The 15627-nt window shown below is 39.6% G+C and overlaps 1 protein-coding gene across 1 annotated transcript; it reads right to left on the reverse strand.

Moving 5' to 3' along the window:
• Positions 1–24: 24 nt before the first annotated feature.
• Positions 25–15623, reverse strand: CKAP2L (cytoskeleton associated protein 2 like). The gene is made up of 9 exons (XM_075207286.1): positions 15516–15623; positions 9974–10043; positions 9095–9155; positions 7103–8250; positions 4651–4858; positions 3805–3960; positions 3065–3128; positions 2779–2974; positions 25–1625 (listed from the first exon to the last, which is right to left on the reverse strand). Exons 1-9 carry the CDS (start codon positions 15544–15546, stop codon positions 1361–1363), a joined length of 2199 nt encoding a protein of 732 aa, XP_075063387.1. The 5' UTR covers positions 15547–15623; the 3' UTR covers positions 25–1360.
• Between the last annotated feature and the right edge of the window lie 4 nt (positions 15624–15627).

The following is a 15627-nucleotide window of genomic DNA, read 5'->3' on the forward strand; positions in this document are numbered from 1 at the left end:
AAGACGTGCAAGTAGACACAAAGGTAACAATATGTACTTTATTTATCACACACACAGGCTTACTAAAAGTAGGATACAAGTTTCTCAATGGGGTGGTAGCATTATATTGATCAAGACTGATCACAGACACCATACACTGGTGAGGAAACTTCATTATCATACAGTTATTAAAAGGAGTTAAAAAACAAACATCTATACATAAAAACCTGTAAAATAAAATAGACTAATGTGCGCAGCAATGCATCACTCAGCAGCCTACAGGGAAAGTGGTGCGGTCTTAGGATTAGTTTACAAATGCTTAGATTTTATTCAGGAAATATCCGAGAATATTTCACGAGTCAAATATGAACTACTTATAACCAAAAAGCTGCAAAACTAAAGATTACATAAGTTACAGAAAGTGCATTCTCCTGACGTTAGCCAGCTTAGGGAGCCTTGTGTATCCAACAGGGCCATTTTGTGTGTAAGTTTATATTCTAGCCAATGCTGTTTTTATTGAGCAAACATATGTTTATATGTGAGGTGTCTTGCTAGAAGAGTTTATCCATTTATAAAAAGGCAAAAACTAAAAATATACAGCAATTAGTGGATAGTCCACTTGAATGGCTATAAACGGTAGCCTGTGACCGCTTATTTATATAGCAACACCATATTGGGCAGCGTTGTACAGAGAATACTGAACCGCTCACATCATTATGTGCCCCATTGGGACTTAGTGTAATTATCCTGGTTTTTGGAATTGCCTAAAACAAAAAAAACACAATTATTTGTGTTTCTATATATCTTAATTAGAATGTACTGTCCAAATGGTTTTATACTGCTAATAAATAAAATTTGTAAAACTCTAGCATTTAATAAAAAATAGTTCAATGACTCACTTACTTTGAGAGGTCGATGATACCTAAATTGCATAAAACTTATACCAGGGTTTGTAAAGCTCCATTTATAATACTGAATTGTATATGTATTCCAATAATAGTGATTCTTTCCCACCAATGTAAAAAAAATATAGTCTTTACAAGTACATTCATAGGTCACGCTCATATGTACCAAAGGGCAAAGAACTCTGTGATCCAATTCATGCGGATACAACCTTATACGTAGAATAGATTTGTGGGCTTTTATTCGGTACTACACACTTCTTGCTGTGAAATAACAACATATCATAGGATACCTCTATGCACATGATCCAAATAACCAGCAGATGGGGGTAGACCTATAAGCAATGTTATCATTTGTGCTGCTGTCCACATGTAAGGTGATCAGAAATACAGGTGACTTGTTCTGAGAGTACAGGGCTGGAGCCCATACACAGGTGCCGATAGGTAGACTCAACAAGGCATTGTAATGTTTATGTACATCACACGGGCCCTTCATTTTGTTCCTCCAGGGTGTCCTGCTTTATCATGTCGATGATATGATCAGCCTCCTCGGGCAGGGCTTCATTTCTCACGTACAAGTAGGTATCTGTGTCGGCCATATCCAGGAGCTCATCCAGAGAAGATACCACATGGTCATGTTCCTGTACCACCTCCGGGTATTGTGACACCGAGTGATGGATTCGCAGCGACCTCCGCACTGGAGTCAATCGCTTCCATTGCTGCCCAATTCCATCCTCCTTCTTGCTGTATGGGTACATGTGAATGTGAGACTGTGACATGGACAGCTTAAAGCAGCCTGGAACACACTTCTCCAAATGGAAGCAATTTTTGAGCCACACAAACCCCCCACCCCCTCTTTTTAGGGTACAGTGGTATACATCAAGAGGTAACAGGATCAGACAGCCACAATGACACCAATAATTATACATAATTCCACATGTAGCCACCCAGTAACCCATATTACCAGACAGTGCAGTGCCTCCAGTAACCCACTGCTTCAGTGTATCTCCCAGGCACAGTGTTAAAACAGTCTGTGCCATCACTACAGCCAGAGACACACTATAATGACAGGGTTACTTTAATTACAGGAATATGACTTTGGCTGCAGTCCTAAGAGAGCAGGGAGCAGCCTGTCATTTTCAGCCGGCTTCTACTACAGAGGAGCACGGAGGAAGCACAGAAGGGAGAATCAGTCCAGCCATACATCAAGGACAACGCCAATGTTTTAAGATGCATTTTAGCTGTAGGCTTTTGCTCCTTTGAGATCAACTAATACAATAGTGACATTGTGTTTTTTCGGTTTTTTTTGCTTCTCTCTCCCCTTTCGGATTCATCCCATGTTTGGTCTCATTACAATTTACATTAATCCTATATGTACAATCTGTCTCATATAGATTGCATAAATCTGAATTATATCATTAATACTTTAATCAACAAAATTATTGTTCAAATATTGTTTAAGGCACTAGATTTTTTTCTGATTGTAATTAGACAATGAGCGCATAAAACTAGGATTCACGTAACGGTGTTAGGCACAAATAAGCCAAGAAAGTGTCTGAGATTATAGAACCATAAACTGTCCACACATGCTGCTATCCAGCCATACAGCTCAATCACATATGAATGGCCATACGGTGCAGGTTTGACCCATTATGTGAACAACCAAACAACTTGACTTCAATGTATACTGTCCACACATGCCTTATATTTCCAGGGTCGCCTGTAGTCTTATGTGCAGACGTTGGCTGACAGACACTGGGATCTGGCAGGATGGGGACAACAGGGCGTTACACTGTACAACAGTCGGCTAATGTTGTCAAAGAATACTAGAGCACAAGCAAACCCATATATATGTGCCCAACTCTAAGGTGAGTGAACATAAAGGGGAGTCGATTACCTGGACAGACTTGCAACCTGGAGCTTGACGGCGGAGCCCTGGTCACATGCACCTGTAACAGTGCAGGGTGTCCTTACATTACCCATAGGCCTTATGGTGGAGCATGTTGGGCTACCACAGCATTGTACATCCCTGTCCTCGCACTGCTCGTTCTCCACCAGAACATCCTCGCTTGGTAAGGGCCCAAATGTGACTACTATATAAATAAGAGAAACATATATTAAGTAAAGATTTCACTCTCACTTTGAGAAAAGCATAACAAAAAACAAAGGGGATATATAATCACCTTTTGTTTTCTTGCTTGTATTCTTCATGATGTCAAAGACAACATCTCTCAGCTCATCAATCGGCTGTGAAGTAGGGAGCTGGTTAGTACTTTGTGCGTCATATTACAGAATGTCTAATATCCAGCGTTGCAGCACAATTGAAGGAACAGAAGTAAAAATATCCAGATAAAAGCGGCAGGGGTGGCTCAACGTAAAAGGGGATTCTATAGCAGTGAAGGAATCTGAAAACATTCTTGAAAATATTTGAAAAGGTATTTCAGATATTTTTTGATTTGCTTTCTCATGGGAAGACTTTTATAGTTCTTTGTACTCTTCCAGCAGAATCATTTCCCATTGTTTCACCCTAAAGTGTCTCACCGAGTACAATACAAACACCTCATCCATAATATTCCACATACTGATCACTATAATATTAACATATTGTTATGCTTAACTCATAACACAACTATACAGGTTACAATTAAAGTGATTTCTAAGTTTAAATATCCTTTTTAATAAAAGCTGCACCTGTATTGTATGTGTGAGTACTCCCAGCAGGTGGCTGGGTCACGGTTGGTTAGATCTCATCGTAGGTTAAGCCAGAATACACTCCTAACACAGAGGGTAGAGGAAACTCACTGTGATGTCACCGGGGAATAACCCAGTTTAGAAAGAGGCCTCAGACATGACAACAACCATGCAAACAATAACAATTTTTGGGTATATTGGATATAATAATTGAATGCTGGATAAGACTTACCATAGCCCCACTCTGGACTCCCTGCTTGTACAGTTCAACAACATCAAAGATGCCCTCTCTTTCCAGGAGCCGGGCCTTACACACCCAGTACTTCGCAAACCTCTTTGCTTCAGGGACCTTGTCCAGGGCAGTATGGATGGTCTCACCTGAAACACCCTTTAATAACAGCAAAGAGCCATTAATACAGGGAAAGTCCAGGAACACTGCATGTTCAATCAGTTCAAGCATGTGTAAGGAAACGTTTCAGAAATACAATGCAATGTATGTGAAGCATGGAAAATACTGGTAGATATCAGCTTAAAGGACAATTCCATTCCTCTGAGCTGTTGGGTTAATAATGAAATCACGTCACTGCAAAGGATGGCCCAATTTGGAGCAGTTCTCTCCAGCCATGTCAGCCCTGCCCCCGTCATCACGCTGCTTCGTGCCATCAACGTTCAGTCCCAGCACTAAACTTTTTGCACTGCGACCATTGTGATAATTAGTGATGTAGACCACAGAAACATCTGTCCCAATGAAGCGGCTTGGTGACGACAGCTGGAGGCACAGCGTGCCCCTGCAGCCTATGCCAAATTGAGCTCCCTCCTTTGTGGTGGCCTGATGTCATCAGGAAGCCCAACATCCCAAAGGTCAGGTAAGGGTAAGAGAGGTGGTGGTTACATTGACAAAAGTAGAATTATCCTTTAGTGCACACAAACAATGGCTAGTTACCAACTAGCAATTCCTATCACAAACTTTAGCTACATACTCACCAAGTGATTTATGGATTTTCTTAGACTAGAAGGGAAAACACTGGCAGGGTTAGTGTACATACAAAAGAGCCGGAGATCCCATCACACTCGTTACCTTCTTAATGAGCTCCAGACACTCTGTAAGTGTCTGACTGATTTTCTTGGATAGAACCAGCAGCTCCTCCTCTTCCTCTATTTCATGCCACAAACTGTGGCTAAAGGTGTCTCGTTTCTGTGCCGTAGGTGGCCTTTTGGCTGGCAATGTCATGGGTGGACGCTTGTAGGTTTTACCCTTAGAAGTTAGCCACTCTTCCAGCTTCTTCCTTACAAATGGGGGAAATAAAATAGTTACAATGCAGCTATTTTCTAGCTGTTGTAGTGCCTGCAGCTAAACACTGTGGATACAGCCTATGGTTACACCAAGAATCAATGACAGGCTCTTTGTGAGCTGTATTCATCAGACACTGGCTACTGAGGCTGGCTATTTGGTTCAACTTACAAGATGGCACCCTCCACTGTGTAAGAACCTATCACACACACACAAACACATACAGGTCCATTTTGTCAGAAGCCAATTAACCAACCAGTATGTTTTTGTACTGTGGGAGGTAACAGAAGCACCTGGAGTGAATTCATCAAACACAGGAGAATATAAAAAAACACCCCACAGGCCCTGGTCGGAATTGAACCTAGCTCTGAGGCAGCAATGCTGACCATTGAGTTTCATTGGGTTTGTGACAACTGGAAGTAGATAGAGTGCACACTGAAAGATAAAGAATCTGCAAGAAAGGTAAGTGCTAGAAAAAAATCATTTCCATAGGTACAAAGCACACACAAATCATCAGAGAGATTAGGTGTCCATTGGCTACTGCAGTATTTGGTTCTAGAATTACAATGGAGTGTAAAACATTTTCATTTCTGGGCCCTCCCTCCAGATTATCATCCTTTTAAACGGGATTAAATCGGCAAAAATAGATTATCATTGTCATTTTATATTTCTAAAGCACATATATTCGGTAGCACTGTATGAGATTACAAACACTTATCACTTTTAGTAAAGCTAGGTACACACTACACGGTTTTCGTCCAATAAACTTCCGACCGATGTGTATGAAATTGCAATCATTGCTCACAACAACATGGCTGTAAAAAGTCGCTAAAGGGACGTCCGCTCTTCCTTTTACCTTCTAAAACAAGGCTAGTGTGTATGCAGTCCATGGACCGAGCGATCGGACCATCGATCGCATATAAAATCGATCGGCATAAAAGTTGGTGGAAAATTCTGTAGTGTGTACCCAGCTTAAAGCATAACTTCAAGGTTATAAAATTACTGTTAAAACTGTTAGTGAGGCATTGCCTGTGTTGGAGATTTGTAGAATATATTTGCATCACCAGCCAATTGCGTAATGGACAGAAAGTAAAAGTTGCTCTAGATCTGGATGTTGGGAAGTCAGGCGGATGACCAGGCACCTGTACTTTCTGTCAAGAACTTTTAAAATCCAGACTGAATAATTCTTTGCCATTTTAAGAGATCAGGTGGGCCCAATAAATGCATCAATTTCTGGATAAATTGGCAAGCTAAATCATCATCTGGCTAGATTAACTAAAGGGCTGTTTGCTGAAAATACCAGTTTTTGCCTGTTTTTCCGGCGGTTTTAAAACCGCCGGATTTACTAAAAGCCAAACCACCAGTTAAAAGGATGAAAACCAGTCCTGATATATGTATGACCAAGATACAAGCAGTCAGATTTACTAAGCTGCTGTTTGAGACTGCCAGAATAAAGGTGGTTGTGAGAGGCTCAAATTGCATGTGGTTTAGCTATATTGCCATTCAGAACATAAGAGACGGCACCACTGACATAAATTATGGGGGCAATCATTATTTAGTGGTATGGGGGGCAAAATTAATTTATAATTAACTTATGAGAGCAAATTTATCTTTATGATATTAAGGGGACACTTATTGTACTATACTATTGGCAAAATATGAATATATGATTACATTAATTGAGCAACACTATTTGATTGTTAATGGGGAATATCATTATTCATGATGTACAATGCAGCATTACATAGTGCTCCCGTAAGTTAGTTCTAAATTAGTTTTGCCCCTTAATAAATAATGATTGCCCACATAATTTATATGTCAATGGTGCTTCCTCTTATGTTCTGAATGGCAAAATAGCTCAGACAGCATGTCTTCTTTTTTATGGTGGTTTTTACTAAATCGCGGGTGGTTTAGCCGTTTGCCACCCATTTTACATCACAGTCTCAAACCATCCTATAATAAATGTGGCGGTTTGGAGCACTAAACTGATGGCGATTAAAATCCGCCACAAAACACAATATTTCGTAAATTTACCCCTAATACTTTGTAGGCAAGTTTGTTATTATTACACCATGTTGGCCTGATATTGTAGCATGTACAGTGGCCTCATCCTGCATGATCAAATTCAATCCCACTGGGCATGGTGGATAATCTGGTCAATGCAGCAAGATATGTGTGGTTCCTGGCTTCCGACAACAGGAAAGAGTAACATTAGGATAGTGTAGATGTTTTAACATACTTGCGATCTTCTGCAGTCATCCTGGGAGTGTGCGGCCTGATGTTGGCATCACCGACTGCCAGGTTGGGTGGTTCAGTGAATGTGGTAGATTCTTTAGTGACATTTGTTACTGCTTGCTTTCTCTCGCTTATGTTGGTCTGTTTATTGTCCTCCACCTGGGGTCTACCTGCTGCTTTATTGCAGGCAGACAGAGCTGTGCTTTTTAGCTGGTGTTGGCTCTGACCATCAGATGCTTTCTTGGAGGCATAACTGAAACTGCGCTGTCTATTTTGTGGAATAGACACAGGATCAGAGCTCTTCTTGTGTGCGGTGAGACCTGAGGAATCAGAAAGCATAGTGGACTTTGGTTTGGTAGTGCAGCTTGGTCTTTGAGTGCGGTCTTTCATGTGCGTTACATGCACACTTGGTGGTTGGTGTGAATGTGAGCCATCAGTCCTGGCGGATTTAGTTAAGAAACTCCTTTCAGTTGTAATCCTGTGTTTAGATGTAGGCTGGCTTACAATAGAGACTTTGTGGTTACATCCAGTGGTAGCAAGGGGCACAGGTTTACCAGCTGGTGGCCGGATCTTGGACTCACGGAGTTGCTTTATGTTGGGAGCTTGCAATCTGCTGGATAAGCTTCTAGCCACAGACATTCTGCTAGACTGGGATATCCTCTTATCTCTTGTCTTAACTGTAGACTTGGTCTGAAACCTTGTAACTTCCCCTGATTCAGCTGGTCTCTTATTAGGCAGTGATATCTTGTCTGTCACACAGATTTCAGAAACCACTGGTTTGTCCTCACGTTGGCTTTTGGCTAATGTGACTGTTAATCTGCCGCCTGCCTCTTCCCCGCTTTCAGCCTCATTCTCACAGGACTCTGGAACTGCAGAAGACAATGTGCTTCCTACTACATTGTCCTCATGTCTGGTCTGCACAGCATAGTCCAGCTGCTCAGGTCTACTTCCAGGTAGGCAGAGTTTAGGTGGTACAGGGATTCTGGATAATGCTTTATTCCCAAACCGGTTGTCTGAGACAGTTTGCCAAGTATGTATTTTTCCTGCCTTGGATCTACACACAAGGGGCCCAGTGTTTGAAGTTCTGTTCTTACTTGCTTCAAAACCAAATTGTGTTCCTCTATGGAAGACATCTTTCTTTTTCTCACAAATCTACCAATTTAAAATAAAAAATGACAGATATTAGAATATAAGAAACACCAAACTGAAGTTACATGAGACGTCTCAAGATTTTAAAAGGACCAGTAAACTATCTTTTGTTTATTTGAATCTACCTGCACAAGGTAACCTATGCACGGCACAGGGCTTCAGTGAAAAAACTCCCCAATAGTATCACCTCCCACTTAAACATTGCAAATAGACGCTCACACAGCTAACTGTGTGAAATTCTTCTGCAGGAGTCCTGCAATAGTATAATTAGAGCCACATTACTTCAGAAAGTCTCCGAAGATGCTTTTCAAGCCACAAGAGGATCACGGACACCCAATTGCTGATCAAGGGGGAGTATTACAATGTGGCATTTTCACCAGGAGGTCTCCAACCAACCAGAAAATAGTCGCAGGTAAAGGTTAGTCAATGCGGGGGATTGAAATCAATACATTTGCTTTTACTTTAGTGCCCCTTAAAGCAAAATTATTGATTACAATTGTCACCAAAAAAGCTTAAGACCCCCCCTCCCCTCCCAAAACTGAGGGCTTTCATGTGGTTTCAGGTAACAACAGAACAGTCCAGAATTTAGTTTTTTTTATTAAGCTTGAAGGAGACTGTATGAGCTGCAGATCAGGATACGGGAATAATAAAAGCCAAATTTTTCCAAAAAATAAACACTGAAAACCGGAAACCCTACATATAATCTACTGAACCACTGTTTCTACAGCTAGCAACAGATAGTCAAGTATAGCAATGAATATTTAGGGTGTTTCCTATCCTGGAGCAAACAATCTGGTCACTTTAAAAAAAATAAAAAATCCTTGTCATTTGTTTACAATCAACTCACTTGTTTAGAAATCTGTGGTGGTATTTTATTTTGCAGGTTGCTGCAATCCTTTAGGCACTGCCTGCATATAAACATAGAAATATAATAAAAGCATAGAAACATTCTTCAAGGTTTTATAATGTATATAATAATCCAATAATCTAAATATCCAGCAATTAGCCTTTTGTCTGCTTGAATACCACACAATGTAAATATCTGCAATAAAGTTGTTCTGTACATGCATGCAAAGCAGGGGCGGACCTAGATTTTATGTTTAGGGGGGGAGGCGATTTTGCATAATCACACCCCTCCTTAACTCTGACTGGCATTTAGCCCCGCCTTCCGCTCACGATTGGCCCCGCCCCCTCCTGTTTTGATCGGCGGCTGGGACCTATTTTAAAGGTAGGCTTTTTGCTGCTAGGGGGGGGACGAATGCCCCCCCCCCCGGATCCGCCACTGATGCAAAGGTAAAAACACCTGTTCACAAATAACCTTCTCAGTTACTGCTCGACTGTGGTGTAAAGGTCCTTGCTTTAGGAAATCCAAAGTGTAAACTTGACCTCAATCATTTTCACAGGAATACATAGAATTATTTAAATGAGCCACTATGGTCAGTGAATCCATAAAATCAGGTCAAGCACATACAGAGCTTTTAAGTAACTAGAGGATTCACCAGTGGGCCCCCAACCGAAGAGGGCCCTCAGACACACCCAACAAGGAAACGAAGAAAAAGTGCTATATTACCTTGAAGATTCACAAGTGTACCAAATGCATCTCCTTATTACTATAAATAAAGGGTATTTGCTACATTTAAGACCAGACCACACAGTGGGCCCCTATAGCTAGATTTTCTGGTGCCCTTTCACTCTCCAGTGTAACACTGAAAGGGATTCTCCTTACTTTGAGATATTTTGAGGTTTCAGCTTCCCCTTAGCTGCAAGGTATTCAAGGAGCTTTAGCCGACGTTCTTCTGCAGAGAAAATGAGGGTGTTTAAAATAAACACTTTATGAAGGTAACAGTTCATTATACCACAATTTTGTAACCGTTTGAAAACAGTGTGCATTTAATGTGAATACATGAAAGACAAGAATCTTCATGCATTAAAAGATGTGTCCTTCTAATAGGCGAATACTGCAAAAAAAAAAAAAAAATAGAAAAAAAAAATAGATAGTGCTTCCTTTTAATACCATTATCTTGGAATGAGAGCCAAATATTCATAATCTGAAAGGGCTCATCAAAACTCAATATGATTGTACATAGAGAGGACTCTGTATTTGTAGTCTCCTGAATGTATTGTATATAGAGCGGGTAGGAAAGTGTGGCTGTCATGCTGTTTCATTACAGCTCCGAGCATGCTCAGTGAGTCTGCTAGTCAGCCAGCTGTGCATGCTGGGAACTCTATAGTTCTATTACAGCAGGTCAGGAGGTTATTTGTTAACTCTTCTTATTACAAGGGCTAGCAGAATATATAGGGGTAATATGCACTGGCAAGGCAAGCTGCTTTGGAACCCGAGGTGAAACTTACAAAACCCACCCATGCATGCCCTGTTTACTATTACAAATGTTACTATTCACACCACACTACCCCCAACAAGTAACTTTGCATATTATGGCTCCAGGGCCAAGGCACGGTCCACGCCACAGGTCTTAAGCTGCAGGAGGGCCTAATTAAATGCATTGCTGTATCTTTTCTGTGATTTCCAGGTATATATTTACATCTTGATACAAATAGATATTGGACTGCGCTCTATTCAAATGTGCAAGAGCTGCAATAACCATTGGAAAAGTCCACAGACTGACAAAACGCGTTGGTTCAAGCCTACATCTACGTAGAGACACAGGAAATCATACCTCTCCCCCATCTGCGTGTCCGACAGCCTGCACTGCAGTATCAAGACACTGGGTGCCCAGTTTCTCAACAACGCTGAACGAAAATAGCAAGTATTAAGTTACATCATCCGGATACTATTAACATTTTGAATACATTATTGTGGACCATCCAGGTTGATTAGCACGCTTTCTGTGGACACTGCTGCTACTTGTTTAACAAATTATCTGCTGCTATTGACTTTGTGTAATTTGGACCAATTCCTGCTGGACTTTGGTATATCTAATCACTGGCAACCCCTTAGAGCTAAGATCTATAAGTGTCTATCGAAATATGGACTTTTTTACTGTTACCAAAGCATTTGGACATTTTCATTTAATTAGATACTCATCGAGATCATGTTAATTTGATTTGTGTTGTTGCTGCTTACCATTTGGGATTTATATACCAGCTATTCAGCGCTAATTTCTTTTTTACCTCCATTTTGCGCTGCAATTATTGGTTTTTTTTCCACAATGCAATTTATTATGGAACTGTGCCATGTTTGATTTTACTGTATTATTTATTAGGGCTCGTGCACTAACTTTTCCTCATTGGCTTTCAAATGGTTTGCAAATTGTTTTTACTGGTTATTTATACAATAAAGACAGTTATCGACCGTATAACATGGATATCACCTAATTCTGTTAGGACTAGAGAGTTGTACTTCTACTCCTTATTTTTCATAACCATACAGAGGATGAAGTACTATTAACAACACTAGCACAACATAATTAGAACGTAAAAATTAGTCAATGGGGGGGGAATTCAATTGACCGGGAGATATTTTTTAACATTGCGTTAATCCATTTTAACGCTTTTTTGTCATTTTCGAGTGGGTTAACTTTACCCGCAATTCAATTCCATTTTTAACGCTCAGTTTTTTTTTTCATGAAATGATCCTCTCGTGCTCCAGTACAAGGTCTATTGAAAGTATAGGGTGGTTGATAGCCCACCGCGTTAAAAGCTATTCAATTGTTTTTTGACGCGGCGCGTTAAATAGGCCAATATGCTCTTTTATCTCGCTCCTGTTTGGGGTGTGCTAAAAATAAAAAACCTAATAAAACTATTTGAAATTATGTAATAATGAAAAAAATAAATAAAAATAAATTATAAACTATGTTTATCGGTAATGCATAAGATGTAAAAGTTGACTTTCTTGTGAAAAAATAATGAAAAAAAACCAAACAAAATAAAAATTAAATATATTTATGTATGTTTTTGGTACAATTATGTATGTACTAATATGTTTTGACATGGGATAGATGATTCTATAGTAAAAAAATAGTGAAAAAAAAAATATGTTAAAGAACATACTGTAATGTAGATATTATCAAATGGAATGGTTGTGTAATGCAATCTAATGTATAAAAATGTATGCCAGTCCTTTTTTGTGTGTCATACATGATGGCGTTAAACTTTCCCGTAAAAACTCGCAAACACCAATGATTGACGCGCAGGGACAGCGGTCCCTCTTTTTCAATTGAATTGCACAAGTTTTAACACTGCGTTAACTAAAAACGGTCGCTATAGCGATTAAAAAAATGCGGTTTTTTTTTTTTTTAATGTTGCAGAAAAAAAAAAAACAACTTGCGTTCAATTGAATACCCCCAATGAACGCATAAATAATATTTTTTATATATTTACATCTGACAGTTTGTTTATTGGCGGCCATAGGAAGTCACACAACTGTTGGGGTCTCTGCACTGGATACAATTACAAAGGACACAAACAAATGTCTTAAGAAAAATAAATAAATTAGCAAAAAATTAAAAAGACAGCAATGTATTTAGCAAAAGGGGCAATAGGGCATGTGTAAGCCAGTTAATGAAAATGAAGGTGGAAAACCTATTTTAACTGTTTATTTAATGAACATGTACAAATACATCTGAAGCACTGTATTTTGTAAAGTGTGTGTGGTTTTATGGTACAACAAACATACTATTCATATTTTAACATGGTGGGAATCTTAAAACATGAATTACATTTGAAGGCATGTGTTCTAATTATTCAGGAGTCTTTACATGTCACTTTACTATTCCGCATATTCAAGTTTCTGGTAAATAAAATGATCATGTCGGTGTAGACAGGGCAGTGGCTGCTGAAGATCATCTGCTCTTCATTATGGTTGGTATTAATTTCACATCACAATGAAAAAGTGTCTTTGCAACGTATACATGGACCTCCTAACCACTGTGGATAGGTGTGTTATGTGCGTATATATATATATATATATATATATATATATATATATATATATATATATATATATATATACGGGACCCAGCATCCTTTCTCCTGCCGCTTCTCACTGAATATGTCGGGCGTGATGACGTGATTAGTGAGAAGCGACGAGGGAGGAGGTTGCTGGGTCCCGGGTGCCGCCGGGTTGGTAAGTTTTGTTTGTTTTTTCTTCTTCTTCCTGGCCACGGCACCCCTGTGACAGCGCCGCGACACCCCTGGGAGCCGCGGCGCACAGTTTGGGAACCTAGGTGTTAGACTATATAGTATAGGACAGGTCAGTGTAGGAGATATACATCTGTATATACTGGGGAGGTGTTAGACAATATAGTATAGGACAGGTCAGTGTAGGAGATATATATCTGTATATACTGGGGAGCTATTAGACAATATAGTACAGGACGGGTCAGTGTAGGAGATATACATCTGCATATACTGGGGAGTTATTAGCCAATATAGTACAGGACAGGTCAGTGTAGGAGATATATATCTGTATATACTGGGGAGTTATTAGACAATATAGTACAGGACAGGTCAGTGTAGGAGATACACATCTGTATATACTGGGGAGCTGTTAGCCAATATAGTACAGGACAGGTCAGTGTAGGAGATATATATCTGTATATACTGGGGAGTTATTAGACAATATAGTATAGGACAGGTCAGTGTAGGAGATATACATCTGTATATACTGGGGAGTTATTAGACAATATAGTACAGGACGGGTCAGTGTAGGAGATATACATCTGTATATACTGGGGAGCTGTTAGACAATATAGTACAGGACAGGTCAGTGTAGGAGATATATATCTGTATATACTGGGGAGCTGTTAGACAATATAGTATAGGAGATATATATCTGTATATACTGGGGAGTTATTAGACAATATAGTACAGGACAGGTCAGTGTAGGAGATATATATCTGTATATACTGGGGAGTTATTAGACAATATAGTACAGGACGGGTCAGTGTAGGAGATATATATCTGTATATACTGGGGAGTTATTAGACAATATAGTATAGGACGGGTCAGTGTAGGAGATATACATCTGTATATACTGGGGAGTTATTAGACAATATAGTACAGGACAGGTCAGTGTAGGAGATATATATCTGTATATACTGGGGAGTTATTAGACAATATAGTACAGGACGGGTCAGTGTAGGAGATATATATCTGTATATACTGGGGAGTTATTAGACAATATAGTATAGGACGGGTCAGTGTAGGAGATATACATCTGTATATACTGGGGAGTTATTAGACAATATAGTACAGGACAGGTCAGTGTAGGAGATATATATCTGTATATACTGGGGAGCTGTTAGACAATATAGTATAGGAGATATATATCTGTATATACTGGGGAGCTGTTAGACAATATAGTACAGGACGGGTCAGTGTAGGAGATATACATCTGTATATACTGGGGAGCTGTTAGACAATATAGTATAGGACAGGTCAGTGTAGGAGATATATATCTGTATATACTGGGGAGCTGTTAGACAATATAGTACAGGACAGGTCAGTGTAGGAGATATATATCTGTATATACTGGGGAGTTATTAGACAATATAGTACAGGACAGGTCAGTGTAGGAGATATATATTTGTATATACTGGGGAGTTATTAGACAATATAGTACAGGACGGGTCAGTGTAGGAGATATACATCTGTATATACTGGGGAGCTGTTAGACAATATAGTACAGGACAGGTCAGTGTAGGAGATATATATCTGTATATACTGGGGAGTTATTAGACAATATAGTACAGGACAGGTCAGTGTAGGAGATATATATCTGTATATACTGGGGAGTTATTAGACAATATAGTACAGGACGGGTCAGTGTAGGAGATATACATCTGCATATACTGGGGAGTTATTAGACAATATAGTACAGGACGGGTCAGTGTAGGAGATATATATCTGTATATACTGGGGAGGTGTTAGTCAATATAGTACAGGACAGGTCAGTGTAGGAGATATATATCTGTATATACTGGGGAGTTATTAGACAATATAGTACAGGACAGGTCAGTGTAGGAGATATACATCTGTATATACTGGGGAGTTATTAGACAATATAGTACAGGACGGGTCAGTGTAGGAGATATACATCTGTATATACTGGGGAGGTGTTAGACAATATAGTACAGGACAGGTCAGTGTAGGAGATATATATCTGTATATACTGGGGAGTTATTAGACAATATAGTACAGGACAGGTCAGTGTAGGAGATATACATCTGCATACACAGGCGAGCTGTTAGACAGCACAGTGTAGGACACATCGGTACCACATATAGAACTGTAGATATATAACTCACCTTCCGCTGTCAGCATCTTCGCCACTTCCATTAATACCGATCACAACCGCCGAGATTCAAACCAACCAATCAGCGCTGTCAAACAAATAATTTTTTTTTTTTTTTTTTTGTT

The sequence above is a fragment of the Mixophyes fleayi genome, chromosome 4, assembly GCF_038048845.1.
Source record: "Mixophyes fleayi isolate aMixFle1 chromosome 4, aMixFle1.hap1, whole genome shotgun sequence".
NCBI classification, from domain to species: Eukaryota; Metazoa; Chordata; class Amphibia; order Anura; family Limnodynastidae; genus Mixophyes; species Mixophyes fleayi.

Excerpts from the sequence above, each read along its gene's own strand:
- CKAP2L (XM_075207286.1), bottom strand. The coding sequence starts at position 15,546 with ATGGAAGTGGCGAAGATGCTGACAGCGGAAG. Across the intron at positions 3,961-4,650 it reads GTCTGGAGCTCATTAAGAAG|GGTGTTTCAGGTGAGACCAT; the intron begins GTAACGAGTGTG and ends CTGTTATTAAAG. Across the intron at positions 2,975-3,064 it reads TACAAGCAAGAAAACAAAAG|TAGTCACATTTGGGCCCTTA; the intron begins GTGATTATATAT and ends TTATTTATATAG.